This window comes from Scophthalmus maximus, chromosome 9 (assembly GCF_022379125.1).
Source record: "Scophthalmus maximus strain ysfricsl-2021 chromosome 9, ASM2237912v1, whole genome shotgun sequence".
Classification (NCBI taxonomy): Eukaryota; Metazoa; Chordata; class Actinopteri; order Pleuronectiformes; family Scophthalmidae; genus Scophthalmus; species Scophthalmus maximus.
The window spans coordinates 11,928,373-11,950,308 of NC_061523.1; the positions used below are offsets into that span (position 1 = coordinate 11,928,373).

Sequence of the window (21,936 nt, forward strand, 5' to 3'; positions counted from 1 at the left end):
ATGTGTGTATGGCTCTGGGTGTTTTTGGGGTGCACGTCTCAGTGTGTGTTTGTGCATGTGTGAAAGCATTTGTTGTCTCTGGTGCCTTGTAAAACCACAGCAGCTCTCTTCTTCTGCGATGTGTGTCAAGGCGGCAGCGCAAGCGAACACGTTTTAAGTGCACACAATCGCTGGATTGCATTCACACACATCTGACGCTTCAACTTCTTCAAGGTTTCAATCCATCTGAAACTTGGATGGGCCGCAACAGAGCTGGTATTTTTGCGCTGACTGTCCAGAAAGGCCACATGTGTACAAGAAAAGCTAAGAAAAGAAAGTAGGGAAGGCGAAAAATGGGGTGGGAAAAAAAAAGTTTGAATGCAGTCAGAGAGAAAATGAGAGCATGAGAGGAAAGAGAGATGGTGGACCTGATAGATTGTCCACATGTTCAACCCAGATATTCCACTGTAACACGACCTGACTGGACATCTGTGATATACTCTCCTGGCTCCCAAAATGCACTCAGGACTCATTTTCTTATGAATCTTGAGTCGATCAGCAAATATGCAGATAAGAAGTCCCTATTGAGGCTGGCAATGGAGATGGGCCGTTGGATGGCATGCTGCGAGAACGCACACACGCTCACGCATGAGAAGTGCGCCACATGTGCCTGTGAGGTGAGGCCAACGTGCAGGCCCACACATACGGACGCGAAAAGAATGCAGATGCACACAAAACGTTGCCCCAATATGTAAAAAACAGATGGAAAGCTGATAATTTAAAAAAAAAGTTTCAACATGTGCAGTTATGTTTCGGGGTACTAAGTTTCTCCGTTTCCTCCTCCCTCATCACCCCACCCCCCCACATCTGCGCCTCCATCTGGCTGAGGCAGTTAGACAGTGAGCAGCCGCGGCAGCGACAGCGTTCTTGACAGAAACGACGTGTTTCAATTTAATGGTCGCAAGACGTCGGGTGTGTGTCCACCACTGTGCTCTCATTAACACTTATTTAACACCCATTATCACACTGCAACACAGCACCGATGGCCTGCCAACCTGCTGAGTTGGCGCACGCACACACACACACACACACACACACACACACACACACACACACACACACACACACACACACACACACACACACACACACACACACACACACACACACACACACACACACACACACACACACACACACACACACACACACACACACACACACACACACACACACGTATAATTGGCGGGGCGGTTTGACATCATAGTAACGATGTTCAGAAATCTGCTCTACAGGCAAAAAGACTGTCGCAGAGACCTCAGGGTGTGAGGTTGACCCATCAACGGCTCTGGCAGACTGCTTCACACACAATGAGGCTGATAGTTTAACTGCAGCCACCGCGGCTGGACGTTGAGCCGATGTGTTACACTTGGCTGCAAACATGAGAGAAGAACAGCTGCACGTCTTGGCCGGTCAACTGTTGAGGTTTTAATCTTAATGAATCGATTACATCTCGTTTTCCCTTCAAAATGACCAAGACCACTAATGACCCGTGAGTTTCTTTTATTGAAAAGGGGATGAAGTTATTCTTTAAAATGTCTCATCCAAAATGTCATCAAACTTGTGTTAATTATATTTCTGTCAGCGAAATGCTGCTGCCAGTTTTCTGTTGCTGCCTGTGAAGGCCATACCCCCACACACACACTTCCTCTCCGTTGTCCGTTTACAGTGGTTAACCATCCTCCATCCCCCCACCTCACTCCTGGCTGAACTTTGGGTTAATGTACACATTCGGGAAACGGACTGACCCACTGTGGAGGTACGGCAGCCTCGGGGCATCCAGATACCAGAGCCTGTGTCAAACATACACTCATCCAACCATAAACAGAGACGGGGGATGAAGAGAAAGAGTGAGATACATCCCTGGAAACAGAGTCAGACGTTGAGGCATTGGAGAAAAAACAAAAACAAAAGAAGGGATGAAAAGACAACGACTTGTTTGGTGAAGGTCAAACGGAGAAAGAAAGCAGGCCTGTCACACGTAAATACCCCCCGCCCCCAAGTGGCGGTGTTAACTTGTTGAGAGCTATCCAGCGCTCCACTCCAACATGCCCTGGTCTCCCTCTCAGGACAGAATAACATGGACCAGTGATGCTGAGGGCTTGTTCAAAAGTTTCAGGCCCAGTTAACGAGCTCGGCTCTCATTAAAGAGGTGGTGGGAGAGTGACGAGCCTGTTGAGGGGCTTTAACACTGAGCAGGGGCGTGTTCGGCCCAGTGAGGACCATATGCCAGGTGTCAGAGAGGAACCACCCCCCTCATCCCGCCCCGGCTCCAGAGGAGAGATACCTTGACTGTGTGTCTGGAAGGTATGGAGGGATGAACGATAACCTCTGCTCCAACTCTCCGCCCCTCTGTTTGTCTGGGTTCACGTCCAGAGATGCAAATCTATCCAATAAATCCAGGTGTGTTGGTGTGAGTCCTGCGCTGCAGCTGGATTCAGCCTCACCACTTTCCTGATGGATTAACTGGGCTGTAAACGCCAAGGAAGAGATTGACACTGGAAATGTATTTCTGCGGATCTGTATCCATGCAGGGCGTCCGAACAGACGCTGGGATTGAATTAAAGCCTGTTTACATGCTCCACGGGTCTGCCGGAGCATTCAAGTGACAGAATTATTTTTCGTCTTTGAAAGAAAAAAAAGAAAAGTATGATGAGGCCAGATCCTTCTTTCAGATAAATGATAAACAGGTTTCGGCATCTACTGCTGTGTGCAGTGAGCGATCATTTGACCTCAGCTAAAGAGTTAAAGAGTTTTTCTTCTCCCCCATTAAAAGGCTATTCACCTTGTCACCTGCCACTTGTGATAATTAAAGAAAACATCATAATAGTTTCCACATTTGGCAACATGTCTGCTTGGCGCTGCTCGGCAAGCCCTCGCCTCTCTCACTCCGGACCTGACTATATTAGCTGTGGCTGAAAGTACAGCATCCCTGTGAGAATAAAACACTAATTGTTGGAGACTACTAGTGTTTAGTAATTGTTTCAGACGTATCCCCTTGAACTTGAATCCAACAGGCAGGTTAATGTATCTTTTGCTTAACTATTTTCACGCACACCTGCTAGCAGGATGTTGACAACAATGGCAGTATCACATATTTTAACGTTTTCCTTTCATTTTAAGTGAAAACAGGTTTGTTTGAATCTCTTATTAGTTACAACATTTCCTGCATGTGGCCTCCTTCAGGACAAGAATGCTGTTGAATGCAAAGCACATTTTATATCGACGTAGGAATGAAAATCTGTTTTTGAAGAACTAAGTCAACAGATTCCGTGGCTCCAGAAACACCACGGGTGATTAGTTACGTCCCTGCGGTTTAACGCGCCACTCGGTGCTTTTGATGCACACTGCTGCCCTGCTGAAAACAATTGGTGTTGTTGAATCATGTGCATCAGACAAAGCATTACTGTATGGGAAGCAGCAAATCAGATGTCCGTCTACATCAAGTTTTAATTTAATGCGATGTGGGGTTTTTTTCTCTTCAAATTCTGAAACCAACCACCTCAAATGACAAAAGATGCAAACATATTGATACTCAATCAGATCCAACGTCGTTTTGAAGATGCTAAAATAACAACCTAATTAATTTAAACTGAACAATATTTCTCAAAAGAATGCAGAGCTGTATGACTTTTCCGTCTGTATGTGGTAATAAGAAACATCATGTCCATGTTAACGCCGGGGGTGTGTATGAGAATAATTCTTGTTTGTGTATCCTAGCACCGCTATAGGAAGCTATACAGATCATGAGAAATCTCAGCCTCTTTACAGTTCTCCTTCAATTATGTAAATATAAACAGGCCATTACATCACCGTTGCTCAATAGCTTTTTGGAAATATCCATTTCCTCTGCAAGCCAACTGGTGACGATGCTTAAGTATGAACACATGCGTGCAAAATCCTTTAAATGAGTTATAATTAGTGTTTCCTGTCGGCCGCTCCACATCATTTCCCGCTTTTATCGATCAGCGAATATGGAATTATGTCAATAATTGCTTTCAGCGTTGCAACTGTCACCACGGGATTAGTCCATCTGTTCAAAAAAGTTCTACATGGTTGTTGTTGTGTCAGAAAAATTTAAGTGCATTTATTAAAAAATTGTACCATGTGACTGAAACACGTCTCTTCCCAGTCTCCTTGAATCAGATGCACCGCCACCAAAACTAGTTGGTGCGGAGGTCGACACTCGGCTTTACAACAGAGACACGGCCTCTCCAGTTAGCCTGCGGGAGATTGGACTGGAAGTCTCCTATTTCAGCAAATCTCTTCTCTTTTGTGAGTAATCATTTCTATACTCTACTCTATACTATGATTAATTCCTCATCTTCAGCTTCTCCGGAAGAACCATGCAGCCAATCGTTAGATTGAATCTCTGTTTTCAGACATAAGCTTTGGAACATTGTTATGGAAACTTGGGTCAGGACACTTTCCAGAGTTTACCTTACACACATGAGGAACCCGGCAGCAGATTGTCCGAGTCAGGCGCGTTCACAACAGCATGAACATTTACAAGACATTCAGGCAAAGAGGTGGCGCCTGGGTAGAACAAAGCGGAAAACACCTTTGAACAAAAAAACAAACATACTACGTGCCTCCTTGCCCACCGGAGATCCTTGTGTGCCCTCACGGTGCTGCCGAATGGAGCCGTTTATTTTTCAAAAGTAAGAATGTCGGTGCTGCTGTTAAACACTGTGGTTTCCCAGGCTAACTTTAATAAGAAGGCTGATGAGAGACGGAGAGGGGAGGGGCCTGGATGTGGTCTACAGGTGTGTGTGTGTGTGTGTGTGTGTGTGTGTGTGTGTGTGTGTGTGTGTGTGTGTGTGTGTGTGTGTGTGTGTGTGTGTGTGTGTGTGTGTGTGTGTGTGTGTGTGTGTGTGTGTGTGTGTGCTGCACACACATGCATGTGTATAGAGATATGAACACCTGCAGCGGTTGCACCAGCTAAACTTATCCTCACTATGGCATTAAGTGTTTCAAGGTGGAGATTTACACACTACGTCAAAACACCACACAAACTATTTCTTCCAAAAACTAACCAACAGAGGAAACGTTAGCTTGCTTTACAGCTGACCTGTCTCATCTGAGGAGTAAAGGAATATGATGGATCTGTCCAGAGACTTTATCAACACAGACTACATGACCAAATTAGATTGGTTTGACAGTGTTAATATTTTTCCCCTCAGTCTTGACTGCAGGAATAACACCAACTGTTTTCACACTGCTACTTTTGCACTTCATGATGGTCCAGTGAATTTCCCGCTTAGACTATTGTTTCCTTTTTATTGGACAGCACCGCAAACGTTTCCTGGCAGTCAATTTACACATTTATCGAATCGATAGCTATAAGAGTACAGAACAATTTGAAGAGACACTGTGTTTTTGTATTCTATGAATGGTTCTCCCTTGGAGGCCTAACTTACCAACAATACAACTTGACTGCTTGACAGACCAGTTCAGCATCAAGCAGAGATGAGGAACAGGCTGCAGAGGTCTGGTGAGCCCACTTCTCTCTAACGCTACATTTTTTCAAATTTTGAAGTCTTTTAACCTCAACTGAATTTATCAGACCCCATGCACCCCTTTTAAAACATTTGAACATAATCAGTAGTATTTCCCAACACCTGGAAACAGATTTTGTGCAAAATCTGAGTAGTTTCTTAGGAACTTTTGATGGTGCCTATTTAGTAAATCACAGTTTTGAGTGAAAACTACATAATTACTAAGAATTTAGGCCGAAATCGAGCGTATATGTTGCTTTAACACTTGAGGGTGGGAGTGTCTGTTTGACTGGCTGTTGCCACCACTGCCCATTGAGAAGTTGAGCTCTTTAAAAAATATATATAGCTGGTACAAGTCAATGGTGGAGAATGTAGCCCATCCATCAAGAAGCACCTCTTGAACCTAAATCTAATAACCAACTGAGTCCAAACGAAATATCTCCATCTAGACACGGGGCTGCATTGCCCCCTTTCTTCAAATAAACTGAGCATACTCAAGCCTCCCATGGTCATCTTCCAAATAAGAACAAGATATCAAGAAGGGTCACTCATTTATATTCCCAGAGGGAAAAACGGAAGACAATCTGGATGAAGGATAAAAGTAACCTAAGGACACAAGGCTCACACAGCTGTGCACTCGAGCTGTTGTCCATATGACGGTGAATGAACGGCAGGGTGTGAGAAAAGACTCTATTTCATTTCTGACAGTATGCACCCTAAGTCCCATCACCAATGACAAAGTAATCATTGACGCTTTCTCAAATACATCACTTAAGTTGGGGTTTTTTTTCCCCCTGAAAGCCTGAACTCAAGATGAAACATAATACAAACATTAGGGTGAAATAGCTGGGAAATGTGCACGCAGGGACACCTGGGAAGCAACAGGATAGAACGTATTGTGTATATTAAAATTGTGAATTATTATTTTCCTCAGTATAAAATCTCCTTTTGCCTGCAGCATAAATATAATAAGCCACCTGGATTTTCTGCCACAGGATACTCTGTTCATAACTGAGACCGTGAACACACACACACACACACACACACACACACACACACACACACACACACACACACACACACACACACACACACACACACACACACACACACACACACACACACTAATACTTAAAGAAACTGCCTACAGCCTATTGCTGTGGTGGAACAAATCTAAAATAGGACCCTCTTATGAAAACAAACTTCCTGCGCTTATTGTTTTAAAATGGTCATTAATGAATCTTACATGGCCTATTCATTCTTTCTGCAGCGATAGATTGTACAGGTAGCTGCAAGCTTCCTGTCTGATTTATTATGGCTCCTTCAAATAAAACGCAGCCCTGGGGGGGGGGGGGTCGCTGGCTGCATTGTGGGTCTATCCGTCTCCTTAAAGCTGGCTTTCCCCGTCTCCTCCTCCAGGCGGGAGAGCAGGAAGCTGGGAAGGGAGAGCCTCCCCTCTGCCTCCAGGGTGAGAGGTTGATCCCCAGACAAGGCGGATAACACCAGCACACTGCTGATGGGCCTCACACGAGACGCTGGACTGTATTTCTCAGCCTATTAAACATTACTCTGCTGCAGACAGAGGAATATAATAATAATACCCCACATATGTAGGAATTTGGAGGAACAATAAAAACACAAATGGCCGTACTGGTAAAAAAAAGAGGAGACGAGAATTTCTGTCAAAAAATAAACTTTTGTTTTTATATGTAACATGTTAAATAGCTCGGGGAACCCTGCTGTGAGCCCGCTCACTCAATTATACAAACACACACAAGCACACATGCATGGGGGCCCGTGCTCCCAGTCAGCGCATTAATGAGCTCTTATCTGATGGAAATTGATCTGACTGCACAGTCAGGGGTCTGACCTCTTGCCCTCATATACACCAAAACCAAAGACTTCGATGCCCTATACTGACTGAGGGAGCGAACGCTGCCTTCCAGTGGGGTCGTTTTTATACCGTGTTGACAAGAGGAGTTCATATGAATGTCGTCCCCCCCCGTGGCGTTCACAACCTCGTACCTCAGACTTTCATGGTTTTTTAACATGTTTGCAAATGTTTTCAGAAATGGCTTCATATACTGTAATTTTAGTTGTAGAGACTTCTTCACAATTCCATTACTGTATAATTTGGCTTGTTTTTCAATCATTTTTCTGTCTTTTTTACTTTACTACTTCACGTCTGAGGAAAATGTCGATATTCCCAACGATCTCATCTTTTCCTTTTTCATTGTCTTGGCATTTCATGCATTAGGTTACATGCCAGCCAGCTTTCCAAATTGTTAGCCTGCACCGACAGTAATGTCAATATTAGCGTCCAGTTTTCTCACGACTGAACCACAGCGTGCATTGTACGCGACTTTCCGCGGCGTACAGTAACTACGAGCTCACGAGTTCCATTTGAAAGCGGCAGCAGTCCCGACTATGTTTCAGGACACAGACTTACACTTGAGGACATGCAACTGTGTTTGTAACTTCACCAAATATTTGACCATAAACTTTAGGTAATTCAGATTCCCATCACAGTTTCCTGAAGCCGATCGTGACACCTTGTAGCTGGCGGTTTTGTGCGACCAGCAGTCCTGACTCGAAGGATAATTCTACTCGTCAGAAAAGACAAAGAAAAGTAGCAAATATGTGACAACGGCCTTGTTTTTACACCCGCTCCTGCTCTGAAGTGTGTAACTGGTGAGTGAGGACACTCGTTTCTCTGGCTGGCGTTTAGTTCTGGGCCCGTGCCCAAGTGTGGGCAGACGTTGTTGCACTTAGTCTGCGTCCGACCTGTTACAGACTTTTTAAATACAAATTGCAGAGATGACAATACCCCCCCCTCCTACACAAGACAAATACAGCCCCCCACATGCTTCTACTTATCCAAGGCCCCATAAAGGTGTTACGTTCATGTGTAAGTAATGACTGTGTGCGTACGGTTGTCTGCGAGCGTGCGTCTGTTGAGGGAACAAGCGGGTGTTAATTGTAAACACCTGAAGCTTGTACGCAGAGTCGGACCCAGTTTGCCGAGGCCTTAACAACTGCTGGCCATGTCGTCGCACAGAAGTGTCACAGTGCCGCTTCCTCAACGTCCAGAGTCTGAGTCGGAGGTTGATTTCTACTGAATGACAGTGTCTCTCTAGCAGTGACTGAAAAATGAAATGTTTTTTTTCTGTCCGAAAGGAAGTCTTTCAGTCAAGAAGCATCAATGACAAATTCAACTGCTGCAGCAGAAGTGCTGCCCCCTGTTGGGCCCCCCGTCTTCATGCACGCTGAAAGATGAGCACTCTGATGCGGAGGGCATAGCTTTAATGGCAGAAAGGCTGCTCATGCTGTGTGGTACGCTCACACACAGACAAGCAGAAATACCTTGGCCTGTGATCCTGGTGGTGAGAGATTCAAGTTTCAGGTGGCGAGAGCTGGTGCTAAAGGGAGAGAAGGGTCTCTTCTTACAGTGTCGTGTTGAGAGGTAGCTCCGTCGGCCCCTCAAAGACTCACGCGCTGTAACTCACACACACACACACACACACACACGCAGCCACATGGGACCGCGATACAGCTCGAACACTCTCACACAAGGACGCATTTGTAGGCACAGAGGCACGGCAAAAAAAAAACATTTTACTTCGATCACATGTAAAGTACTTGGCTCAAACACATGCATGCCCCTGATAGTACCTTGGCAGTTCACTTGGCTTTTGAAGCACAAAGCACTAAGAAAAACATCATCGGCTGAGAAACCCTCTTTACAAGATAAAAAAAAAAGTCTGTATTGAGCAATCGAACTTTTGAGACATGAAAAAAAAAAAAAAACATGTCCACAGGCATTCGGTTACATCAAAGCCGCAATACACAAAATAGCCTTTTGTTTCAGCAAAATCTGAACTCCATTTTTAAAGGGCCAGAAACTAAAAAGAAAGGACTTTAAATAGACTCCTGAATAGTTACGGAGGAATCATATTTGAGAGCCAGAACAGCCTGATTACACAGCAGTTCAGTGAAACTGATAGGAAAATGGGATGCAACATCTGATATGATATTACAGTATGATCTAAGTGGAGTTATTACATTAAAATGTACAAGTAGGACAGTGCAGGCTAATCCTAATCAGGCAACCTTTAACAAGATATACGCCTGATTAAATTTCTCCTGAGTCATACTTATTAGGAACACAATGAACTTCTGCAAAGACCTACTACTAATACTTGCACCAACTTCGCAGACCAGTCAGACAGAGCAAGCAAGCTTGGAACAGCACACTTCAGACTGGAAAACAGAATGTGTTGAAAGCGGGCCAGAAATTCCACCAGTGAACGTTTTCACCTGTTCTTGTTGTTGCAGGGCTATTCACACCCGAAGACGAGGCAAAAAAGAAAGAAAGACAGACAGACAGACAGACAGAGGAGCCAGGGAAGGAAATGTACCTAAAACCTACAGATAAGCATCGGAAAATCTCAGACCAAGACTTGAAATCTTTTGGTAGAAAAAATGTAGGAGCAGACATTGTGCACAAGCAGTGATTGTTTCTTCAGAGACAATGGCAATGTTTCAACTGAGTTGCGAACAGACACACACACACCACCCTGTTGCTGCAAGGCAAAGGATTTCTCCGGCCATAAATCAAAAACTTTCCTTTCCATAGGTGAGCCCATGTAAACCATAAAATGCACTGCTGACCAGTGGGTCACACCCACTGATGTTCATGCATCACCAAGACGCGTGGACGCCTCAGAGCACACGCATCATATCAAATATCTGGCCAGCAACTTTACCCACCCCCCTATAACCATTTTTCTTTGATTCATAGGCAGAACGGGGGCATCTGCGTGTAACGTGATGCGGATCACACACTGTTCTCCACTCCAGGAACTATCACAAGCCCTGTAATGAACACCACAAGCCAAACGTAGCCAATCTTGGCACACGGCTGCTCCGTCTATTAAAGTGAGCATCCCCCACTGACACAGGGCTGCGGGGGCTCGGGCTGGACGACACACACACACACACACACACACACACACACACACACACACACACACACACACACACACACACACACACACACACACACACACACACACACACACACACACACACACACACACACACACAGTTCAGGAGTGCTGCGGAAAGCATCATACACGAAAAAGACAATAGGGTTTCACAAACAGTCAGTCAAGCTTTGACTGGGACTTTTACCTGAGATGAGGCACTGTCTGTCTTATTGCTTGTTTTGTGTATGTAAGCGCTGCTAATGCTTGAAATAACAGACACAGATACCTGGAGGGCAGGAGCACTCTTGCTGTCCAACATCCCTCGCTGTCCTCATTTTTGGCATCAGCACCACCACTTTCTGCAGACACACACACACACAGCAAATGCCATTGTAAGACAAAAATCCCTGTCCCAACAACCCGGTCACAGTCTCACTGCACTGTGAGTGATGGTATTAGTTTTCGTTTGTTTTGTTTTTTACAAACATACAGTGGGCTACAGAATTGGTCGAATCTATCAACAACAACAAAAATAACAGTGGACGACATTACACAAAAAGAGTAGTAATGAGATAGAGAAAATAATCCCTGTGGCTACGACTAACAATTATAGGATCGTAAAGTTTCTCCCATTACATGTAGCTCCCTCAAATCTTTCCCACGTGATTAAATTATAGGTTGGTGTCTATCATCAGTGGTTGTGTCACCCAATAAGGAGCTTCAGCTGTAAACTAATTGGCCAGCTGCATGCACGACTGCTCCCTGGGGCCATGTGTTAAAGGGGGACAGGTTTTTAGATGGAATCGTTACAGTACAGTTTCCAAACAGTGCCAAGTCTGCGCGTCTGCGAACCCACTGCATTCGCTGTCATTACGCACACTTTACGCACAGGCGAGCAGCGCGCCTGTCAGGGGTTCATGCGAACAACACGTGCATGTATAAAGAAACAACTGGTGTTAATCGAATCCACGACTGACGAGATGTACCTCTTCCACGAGCTTCCCTATTGACCGACTCAGCTCCGGGATCAGGGTCCCGTCCTCCTTTAGAAAAGCCCCGTGCGGCGGGCTGAAGACGGATGCTTTGTCCATCTCCATCTGCAGTCGGTTCTCCAGCTGGAAGGTCTTGAGGCTCATCAGGAGACACACGGTGATGGAGCTCAGCGACATGAGCAGGCACAAGGCGATGGGGAAACCTGGCAACCACCGCCGGACCGCAGACTTGGGGGCACACTGACACACCGGCTTACTCTCCCCGACGGAGTCGCTGGCTGTATCCATGCTAAAATCCTGCTCCAAGCTTGTCTCGATGAAAGGAAAAGTCACCAAAACAACTTGTTTTGTTGATGTAGTTCTGCAGCCAAATGGTAATCAACGTCTGTGGACCAGCTAAGCAGCGCCCCAAACGCACTCACAACACCCAGCTCCGGCGGCAGTGCGCACCAGGTTCACGCCGCGCACAGATGTGAGCGATCTGGATGTCAGCGACAAGAGGAAGCGCCTCCTGACTTGCAGGTCGTTGTTTCCTGTCGGGGAGTAGCCGCCACGCGTGTGCAAGTGCAACTGTCGATGGGTCCAATTGTTTGCCTCCGTAAAGGTTGTATGTTCAACTAGTGGAGATGCGCCCGCCCTGCGGACCACGTGGGAGGCTGCAGATTGACAGCGGAGCGAGGCTGAGGGTTTGGCTTCGTCAACTCCAGTTCAGTTTGCCGCGGTGAGAGTCCGCGCACTCGGAATTTACATGGACAACTCCAACAGAGGCTGGTGGCCGTGTGCCCTGGTGGCGCAACAGACTGTGGACATTGCGGGATAGATCATATAACTCACAACCGGCTGGTTACAGCCATTGAACCTATGGATCTAGAATTATAACGCACAATATCCTGACGTCGGTTCACGTGAGAACAGCAGCTGTCAGGGCCGTTATCCTGTTCTCTGTTGAAACTCCAGCAGCATCAACAATAAAAAATGTTGTTTAGTCGAATTATACCTTTTTGAATATGTATCATTATTTTTCTTGTTGGGCCCACTAGTTTGATGTTCCTCCATTACACGGCTGCAATGTTAAAACTCCTGACTCTGCTCAGGTGGCTCTGACATGTTGCTCTGCTGTTACTCCACTTTTCACAGTAATGCAAAGGCTCTTTGGCGCCACCCCGCGGTTTGATGCAGCTACAACACCACACTTAGTATCTCCACAATAAACACAGAATCCACATCTGACGTCTGTTCACGTTTATTGAGAAAATGCAAAAGATACATCACCAGTCAGTGAAAAAAGAAATATCTGAAAAAAGTCTTTATATACAAGGGTTTCCTGCCTGCTGTAGCTTTTTTTACATCGACAATGCTGAATAAATTATTCGTGGTGAAATCCAAGCTGGGTAAAGCATTTGTCTGTGGTCCAACCCCATCACCTACGAGGCAACGCACAGACTGAACCTGGACAAAATTGGGGTACTCAAGAATTTAAAAAAAGAAGAAAAAAAAACAGTCAACAAGAATATGCTCAGATGCTACAATTTAAATTACAATGGCAAATAAATAGAAATCACTTGGAATTACATCAAAACATGCCACAGATGAAAACAGATGCGATAGAGACGGGACACAGCAAAGCAGGGCAGTGGACTGATACAGTCAGTTAAGGTACACCTCTCCTGGAGAGTCAGGAAGTAGAGGCTAGGGAAGAGAGCACCATGGTGAATGTCACGGTGACAGACGGGCTGGGCCCGAGGCCAACGTTTACAGGTTCAGGGATTCAGTCTTTTTTGCTGCTGCTGCTGCTGCTGCAGTAGCGGGAGAAGAAGGGGTGTCGGAGGGCCTGTTCAAGGCTGAGGCGCTTAGCTGGGTCGTACTCCATCATCTTCTCTACCAGGTCAAACAGCTGCTGGTGGGCTTCACCCTTGGACACCATGTAATCCTGGAGGGAGAGAAGGGAACAATAACAGTTCATAACAGTGTCTATAGAAATGCCATAATTAATCTACAGCTACTACAATACACTACTACAATAAACACTTTGTAAGTAGGAGACAATAAGATATTAATTCAACATGTTTTCTTTTTTTAAGGAGTAATTTTAGTTTTTGATGGAAAATACAAATGTCTGTGAGCTAACTATTAATTGCCAAAATCAAAAATTGATTAAATCTTGTCCATATTAAAATACAGAGGTACTGACTATCCGTGAGCCCGCCTGCTGCTTACAAATGAGATGAGGTAAGGCAATTTTAACCAACTCCAAAACTGCCCCGCCCTTTGTATTTATCTTAGACATGATTAGTTTATACATTGCAGTGATTTTGCTCAGTAGCTGCGTGCAGCACACTATGACACGTATCCTTATTGTGAAGTTGTGAGAAGTAACTCTGAGCAAAACTTGAGAGTTTGGGAGTTGTTGGAAGATTTGTTTTGTCATTTAATAACAGGTGTATTTTCAAATGCGATCATCTCCAGCACTGCTCCTCTTACCTTGAGGGGTTTGCAGTGTTTTCTGACATATCTCCCTGAAGAACTCTGCATGTCCCAGTCCAGTTTGCACCGGTGAACGTACCGCCGTTTCCTACACAACACGCAGTCATTTTTCAGCAAAAATTCTCCACAAATTCAAAAATCAAAAGCATTCACAATGAGAATAGCCAATAAATAAGTCTGTTAACAGCTCTTACTTGGTTTTCTGCAGGAGGTTTGCTGGGATTGGGCCCAGGACTCTCTCCATCATAGCAAGGTGCTCTTTGCTGTCATGGGTCTGATCAAGAGAACAATATAAGTCAGCTTAATAACTGTTAAGGTAAATGTCACAAGTATTGATCATTTCACAATGCTCCCTACTGCCACCCACCTGGAAGAGAGTCGATCCAAGGTAGTACTCTATGAGAATACAGCCTACACTCCAGACATCACAGGAATGGTCCCAGCCCAGATCTGAAAGAGATCAATGGAAACTAAATCACAAGTCATCAATAAAGGATCTGCACATGCTGTAGTTCAACACTTTACAACAGCCAGTTACCTAGAATGACTTCAGGGGCGCGATAGTGGCGTGTGGACACCACAGATGTGTGATGCTCGTGATCGTATGTGGCGTTACCAAAGTCCACAATTTTCACATCTGGGTTCTTCAGTGTTCGTTCATCCCGTTTCTGAAGACAAAGCAAACAATCATGTTCTCACACTGCTGCTGGAACAAATAACGAGTTTTGGGCTCTTGCGAGTGGGGTTGTAAATATCGAGGAATCTCACCTTTGCAGGGTTGTACTCCATATCATAGTCTGAATCAATGAAGAGGATATTCTCAGGTTTCAGATCTGTGTGAGTCAGCTTATTCTTATGCAAAACTGAAAGACAAAAGTACATATTTTAAATCAAGTTGTTATAGGAAACATACCATGTTTTTTTGTGCACACGAGTCTACTCACATCGAATGGCTCGGACGATCTGGTACGCCATGTGTCTGATATGTTCAATGGGGAAAGGCTGGAAGTTGTTCTCCTTGAGAAAATCATAGGTGCTGAGACCAAGCAGCTCAAAGGCGATACAAATGTGGCCATGGTAGTCAAACGAGTCCAGCATGTGCACACACGCACTGAAGAACAGAAAAAGTACAGCAGATGTCAATTTCCTGTCTGTCAAATTCTGAACATAATCATCAGATTTTAGTTGTATGAAGTGACTTACTATCTCTTGTCAGAGTCGAGCAACCTCAACTGTTCAAGCACCTCTACCTCAGACTTCGCTGCCTCACGGTAGCGGTCTATGTTTTTTATGATCTTCAGAGCCACTAGAGCTCCGTCACTGGAAACACACAATATAAACATTAGAGCCCAACCAATATATCGGTTGATCGGCTGATACGATCCTTTCACAGACATATCGGTATCTGCGTTTATGTTTACCGATATGAAATCTTTTATTGTACAGAATACACAATGCAGGAAAAGTCTGTAGTTGTGTTATACTTACTTTGAGTGATCAATGCATTCAACGACCTTCCCAAAGGCACCCTCTCCAAGAGTACTCACAATCTCATCTACAGAAAATAGATAAATGAAGTTAGAAACACAGCACTGACAGAGTGAAACACTGTCCTTTGGCTGGTTCACTGTCTGATGTTACATTGCTGTTTAGGTAAACTACTATAACAGGCTTCTCAACACAGGCATACAACTCAATGCTAAAAATGTTACACTGACAAGCAATATATGTAACCAAAAAAGAACAATTTACATCTACTGGCCCAAATACTACATCCTTTAAATTAATGTTTGGAAATAAAAACCAGACAACAAGAGAGTGAGAGACAATGTGTGAACAACAGTAGGAAAAAAAAAGGTATATATTCTATACATCTCGCTCTCAGCATGTCTCCATTGTGATAGATGAGGTGACCCTCGTCATCATCCTCAATACTCCTGGATCTTTTCCTGCTCCTGCGGTGATGGCTCCTCCTCTGCACCAGGACCGCCGCAATCCGCCATCACATCAATAACCCATCAGTCAGCCAGCACCAGGCCACCACAATGCGACACCGTCATTCATTCAACCAGGCCAAGGGGGGAGGTGTAGGGGTGGATAGATTCGGCCCGTTCAGTAACACCGCCAGGCGAATGGACGGAGCAGCAAATTCAAATTCAGCCCCGTCAGAGAAATTGGGCGCCAGCCACCACATAGTGTGTGTTACAGAAGAAAAACATGGCAACAAGATTTTCAGATGAGAGACTTTCTCAGAGTAGTACAGAAAAAAACTCAACTTGAGTGATTACAGTCTTTCTACATGTAGTTCTTTGTAACTCTTTAAAATTACGTCCAACTAAGATATCAGGACAAATACTGGGTCCTCTGTTCTCTTGCAAATCTATAAAAACACTCAACATCTCTTACTTCCTGAGCCTTTAAGTCCCCTAGTTGTCATTACTGAAATCATGCTTAATAGTGAGGTGTAGAACACACAGGGCTACAGAGAGATAGGTGTTAAGCATTGGCTAAACACCAGTGATAATGACACTTTGATTTGGTGGTACTGATAGGGGAGGGAGGTAGAAGAGAGAAGGATGTTTCCATACCGTGGAGGACCCGTGGCGAGAGTGACTGCGCCTGCGCCTTCTGTCTCTGTGCCTGCGACTGCTCCGCCTGCTGCGACCACTCAGACCACTGCGTCCCGAGGATTTGCTGTAGTGGTGCCAGTCAAGGTCTCTGTTCTTGCAGGTGCCTTCGCGACTGTCCTCCTCGCAGGCCATGTCCAAACTATGGTCTCGGGTGCGTCCCTCTCGAGCATCCGACCCTTGGTTCAAACTGCGGGACTCCAGGTAGTGCCTGCAAGAAAAATGAACACACAGATCAAAAATAAGAGCATCGGTCAGATCAGGAAGAGCCCAGTTTCTTGTCTGTGATCAAGCGCTAGAATGAAGACTGTATATGACGTTCCTAGTAGTCCGCCTATTTCCTGACGCACTGTATCAGGCCTTTTATGTAACGTTTGTAATTAGCAACATGCTGATTTATAGCCACCATACGTCACGCATCCAGTTCAATGTGAGGGTGCAGTTCCCGAAAACATATTATTGACCGAGTATCAATGTCCAAAGTAGTAATGCCAAAATTTAATAGCACACATTCGGGCATATTCAACATTCATTTGCCAACTCCTTGGCAGCCCAAAACATTACTTCCTGAACACTTGCGCACCTCAACGGAGAGCCACATTGGCAGGTTCCTGAATGCTTTCAGCACATCCTGATAGGGCATAACACGATACGTGATCTACACCTGCAGATGCTGGTATGCCAAAGGTTAAAACCTCCGCAGTACCATTTCTGCCAATATGACAAACAGACCACTCAGGGAACGTTTGTTTACTCCTTAAAGAAAGAATATGTCTATCACCTAATGGTCAATGTTATCCTAATGTTTGCACACTAAGATTGACTTTGTCCAGAATGTTTCCTATCACTTCCAGCACACCTACCCAGCAGGTCATGTTAGCACCTAAGCATCTAAAAAGGACTGAGAAACACCAAAGGCCCTGGCACCGCAGTGGTGTCAGTTGTCGTCCAAGAAGAGCTCTGCCCCCCTACAGGATTAAAATTAGAGCAGGTATGGAAACATCTAATGTAACCCCACCAGCTATTATGCATGCCCACAAAAAGATAGAACTGCAAAACCTTAACACAGCACATAAATATAATATTATTTAATGACAAACAGGATTCATGAAAAAAAAAATCTAATTCTAATCTAAAAAGGAGGTAAATTATTAAACTTGTCTGAGGATTCCTACACGTCAACACAAAACACACGCAAAAAAACCCCGCTTACATTATCAAAAAAACCTATTAGTGGTTAAAGATATACATAAGGATATATACTATTTTTACAGCCCTGGCTGACCTGCATTGTGTCAATCCTTCCATTTCTCACATTCAAATTTATAGTTGTCTAGTAAAGTATGTCTGACACCATCAGCATCCAATTTCATTGTTGGCTCACATTTATAGGGTTTTAGGGTAAGTTTAAAGATAAAAGATATATTCTTTTAAAATTCTACTTCTGACATTCATCTAAACAAAATTTTCTATGTAAATGATGTGGTTCTAGCCTATGAAATATATATATCCAACGCAGAGCAATAACAATGTTATAACGTTAACAAAGTGTAAGTTTTGAACACATCTATGACTTTTCTTCACACAGTACTGCTCCTTCTCACTCGACGACTGTACTTTTGTACTGTTCAAAATGTGTACCTGAAAAAAACAAGTGCCTAAAAAGTGTATATAATTGTGAGGAAGACACCACAAGCACAAGAGACATACTTACCCCTCATGGGTCTTGATGTGTTGCTGAGTTCTTCTGGACTTGTTTTCTCGTTCGCTGCTGTGGGAATCTTGCTTCTTTCGCTTGCGACACTCCATCCTCTCTTCCCAGCTGTACTCATCAAGCCAGACACCTGGGGAACGCATTCGCTTTGAGTGGCGCATCTGGAAGTCACGGGATAACAAGTCAAACATGACAACATGGACGCCCCTTGAATCTGTGCTTCAATTTTTGCTCCTACGACCAATCCACAACATGAGGTTTCAACATGAGACCCCCCGCTTCTTCTGTGTAGTGTGTACTGCAGATATTATACAAGTAGGACTGAAGCTTATTGATAGGTTGAAAAACCAGTGTATACTTGTTCAACAACAATTATAAAAGAAACAACAACTATGTTGATTTTATGACCACAGTGACCTCGGGGAATACGTCACGATTCATTTCGCGCTATTCCCATAAACTACAAATGGAACTAGATTTAACTCGTCATTTAAATTGTCATTTAACAATTAATAATTAGCTTTTGAAAGTTAAACCTTAATGAGCCGCTTACAGAGCACGGAAGTCGTAACCTGAGATGGTAGCGTGTGATCGGCGGTTTCATAACTACGTCAAGGCCTTTTCCGGCCTGACGTCGACCACAACAAACCTCTCTGTTATATTTCCGGCTGCATTGCCATTGACATTAGGTAACTAACTCAGCAAATGGTAATATTTAGGGCAGTTTGGTGGTAACAAGCATTTAACGGGCCAGTGCCCGCAGGTTCACATGTGACACAACACGACCGTCGAGGTTTAGCTCGAGCTGGATCCAAAGGCCCGACGAGCCCCGAGCACGTTAGCTATTAGCCACCCATAGAACAACACCAGTGTTAAGTCCGTTTACCGAACTTATTACGTTACACGAATTACATAATGTGTGCATACAATTTTAGAAGTAGAAGCTGTTTGCATTTAAAAAGAAAGTAACGGTCGGATTTGAAAACCTAAAGTATCCGATGAAACACATTCGTGCAGACACCAGACACACGAGCATGTTGTTGACGCGACGTCGAATATCAGACAAGCTAACTGGCTAACGTTAGCTAACATTGCGGAATACATTTAACTCTCGCAAACATAGTAAACTGGTATTTGACAATGATTTAAAAAATGCCCTTACCCCACTTAAACAACCCGAGGGTTCAACCAAGTAGGTCTATTAGCTAAATGAAGAATTTGAACAAAGGATCTTCCAACTGCTTCTAGCTGTTCCTCTTCCAAAATGGCGATCGACCCGAGAATCGACCTGGAACATTCCATGATGCAATGCACTATAACCCCGCCCACTCACTTGTTTTTGGGAGTTTTTTTGTCCTGAGTTTAGTCTTTAAGGTCGTCAAGTCAAGTCAAGGCCTATGATCAGGGCAAGTCAATTTATTTAAGGAGCGCGTTTAAAAAGAACAAACGTGGAACGAAGTGCTTTACAGAGTGATTGGGATTGTTTGATTGATGATTACAGTCACACATGAGCATTAAGTAAATACAAACGGAGGAATTATCAAAATAAAAACATATTCATGTCAACATGAACTTGAAATTAAGCTCATTGTATTCCAGTATCCTTAATAATTAATATATTTGTATGAAATCTAAACAAGGCCAATATATGGAGAAGCAGTGGTATAAGGTGTACGGCCAACATTGTTATCAAGATGAAAGAATTTCCCATCAATCGACATAGTTATCACAATAAATGTACATTATTATGTATTTCAAGATTTAAGGCTGATTTTGATTAAAGGCTCATTATTGCTAAAGATTAGAGGCTGATTAAAGGGGAGATTTTTGCTCCCAAGTGAAGGTTGTCTTTTGTTGCAGAGAAGGACAAACTCTTGCCAAACAGCTAAACCTTCAAACATTAAACATTAAAAAAACAATTGTGTATTAGCACATACCTCCTAACAATGCTTGCAAAATAAATAAGAAATAGATGTTGAACTTTCACATCTCTATTGATGGGAATTATATTCTGATACATGGTAATTATTGTTAATCCCTCAATGTAAGATTGCGCTTATTTTGACTGACTGTTTTTCGAAAAACAGCATTTTGCTTAGAAAAATTCAAACTATATTTGAACGATATGTATGCGTGAGAAAGGTATTTGTCATGGTCACACCACCCCTGCCTGAGAGTCTTCACTCGGGGCAAAAAAAAACCCTACTGTTTATTATGCCCTTTGAATTGTGGGTAAAACATGTCTGCGCCCTCCATCCTGAGGCCCACCTCACCTCAATGAGATAAGGGCATTATTATCATTAAAAACCAGGATCTCGAGCCACAAAACACTGGACTTTTCCCTCAACGTTTAGACATTAAGTCGGAAGATGTCGGAAAACGCCCAGAAGAAGGAGAGCGTCTCTGGAAATGCGCTCAGCAGGGCAGGGATCGCTGACATGCTGGCGAAGAACTTCGAGAGACTGCCCGACACCGATCAGAAACTCTTCATCTACGGACCCATGTACCTGGGGGGCAACGGGGCCTTCGCGGGGCTGATCGCCAACAGCTTGTATCGCAGAGCCCTGAACGTGTCGCAGGCGCCCATCACCTCCAGCCTGCCGATGGCCGTGCTGCCCTTCATGACAACGGTCGCCCTGTACAACGCAGCGGTGACCAGCCCCCTCATGCACGGTGATCTCAACTGCCCCTCCTGCGCCCTGATGCGAGGTGCACTGGTCGGTTTGGTCGCTGCCGGCGTCTACCCCATCCTGCTGGCCATACCCGTCAATATCGGCCTGGCGTCCAGGTACAGCAGCGCGCCGACGCCGGAGAAGGGCAATGTGCTCAGGTTCGTGGTGGACCTGTCCAGACCGATCCTGAGGAAAATGAGGGCGGTGCTGGTGCTGCAGGTCTTCTTCGGCACCTACCTCGGCTCCCGGCATTTTGAGTCGTACACCAAACTGGCACATACAACATTCGGCTCGGGTGCTGACGAACTGCAAGACGGAAACTAACTGAACTGAACCTTGAAATAAGCACTTTTTTTGGTGTATATTGATTCGCCATCATTTCATCTGGAAAATAACACGTGAAATAAAGTGTGGCTCTCTTGTATTGCTGATATGTAAAAGTGAACATTATATCAACTACTGAAATACCCTGGTTCTCGTGCACATTGCACTTTGATAAAAAAAATAAAAATCTAAATCAGTTCCATGCATCAAGGAGATAAAACCATTTGGCATCATCTTAATCTCAATATAACATTCTCTTTAAATTGAGAGCTGAAACAATAAATCATTCATGAAGCAAAATGCCAAACATCTTCTAATTCCAGTATCAAAGTTATTGCTCATTAAATCCCATATATCACTTTAAAAAAATAATATTTTGAGACTTTCGACTGTAGTTTGGACAGAACAAGCTAGTTAGACTACTTTGGGCTCTGAGGAAAATACAATGGGCAGCTCCCACTAGTTTTTGATGTTGTACACAAAATAATTAACTGATCAATTTAAAAATAACTGAGAGCTTCATCTTTAACCTGAGGAAAAATACAGTAACTGCTAGTTGCAGCCCTTTCTATGCTCATAATGCACCTATCCATTCAAC

General features: G+C 44.2%; 3 protein-coding genes across 13 annotated transcripts in view; 1 reads left to right on the forward strand and 2 right to left on the reverse strand.

The window, feature by feature from the left end:
- LOC118319096 (collagen alpha-1(XXIII) chain) overlaps window positions 1-12,251 on the reverse strand; it is a 111,061-nt gene extending 98,810 nt beyond the window's left edge. For 4 of the 9 annotated variants that reach the window (XM_035649190.2, XM_035649193.2, XM_035649187.2 and 1 more), the window contains exons 1-2: window positions 11,512-12,251; window positions 10,812-10,884 (exon numbers count right to left, since the gene is read on the reverse strand). In XM_035649190.2, coding sequence (XP_035505083.2) covers window positions 10,812-10,884; window positions 11,512-11,805 — 367 coding nt within the window. In that variant the 5' untranslated portion in view covers window positions 11,806-12,251. The remainder of the gene's footprint in view (window positions 1-10,811; window positions 10,885-11,511) is intronic. The other 5 variants (XM_035649191.2, XM_035649194.2, XM_035649188.2 and 2 more) reach the window with 2 other exon arrangements.
- A 493-nt stretch (window positions 12,252-12,744) lies between these two features.
- Window positions 12,745-19,659, reverse strand: LOC118319098 (dual specificity protein kinase CLK4). Of its 3 annotated transcripts, none has more exons than XM_035649198.2 (13): window positions 19,505-19,659; window positions 18,343-18,503; window positions 16,590-16,839; window positions 15,874-15,976; window positions 15,490-15,556; window positions 15,205-15,321; window positions 14,946-15,112; window positions 14,770-14,864; window positions 14,540-14,669; window positions 14,369-14,451; window positions 14,196-14,275; window positions 13,999-14,089; window positions 12,745-13,447 (listed from the first exon to the last, which is right to left on the reverse strand). In XM_035649198.2, the coding sequence occupies exons 2-13, from the start codon at window positions 18,501-18,503 to the stop codon at window positions 13,286-13,288; spliced, it is 1,506 nt and encodes a 501-aa protein (XP_035505091.1). In that variant the 5' UTR covers window positions 19,505-19,659; the 3' UTR covers window positions 12,745-13,285. The 3 variants fall into 3 exon arrangements, with proteins under 3 accessions (XP_035505091.1, XP_035505092.1, XP_047190183.1); XM_035649199.2 differs by having other exon boundaries at window positions 18,343-18,472; window positions 19,505-19,656; XM_047334227.1 differs by lacking the exons at window positions 15,874-15,976; window positions 18,343-18,503; window positions 19,505-19,659 and having other exon boundaries at window positions 16,590-16,729.
- Window positions 19,660-20,550: 891 nt separating this feature from the next.
- Window positions 20,551-21,438, forward strand: tmem126a (transmembrane protein 126A). The gene has a single exon (XM_035649203.2). The coding sequence runs from the start codon at window positions 20,712-20,714 to the stop codon at window positions 21,336-21,338; it is 627 nt and encodes a 208-aa protein (XP_035505096.1). The 5' UTR covers window positions 20,551-20,711; the 3' UTR covers window positions 21,339-21,438.
- The last annotated feature ends 498 nt before the right edge of the window (window positions 21,439-21,936 follow it).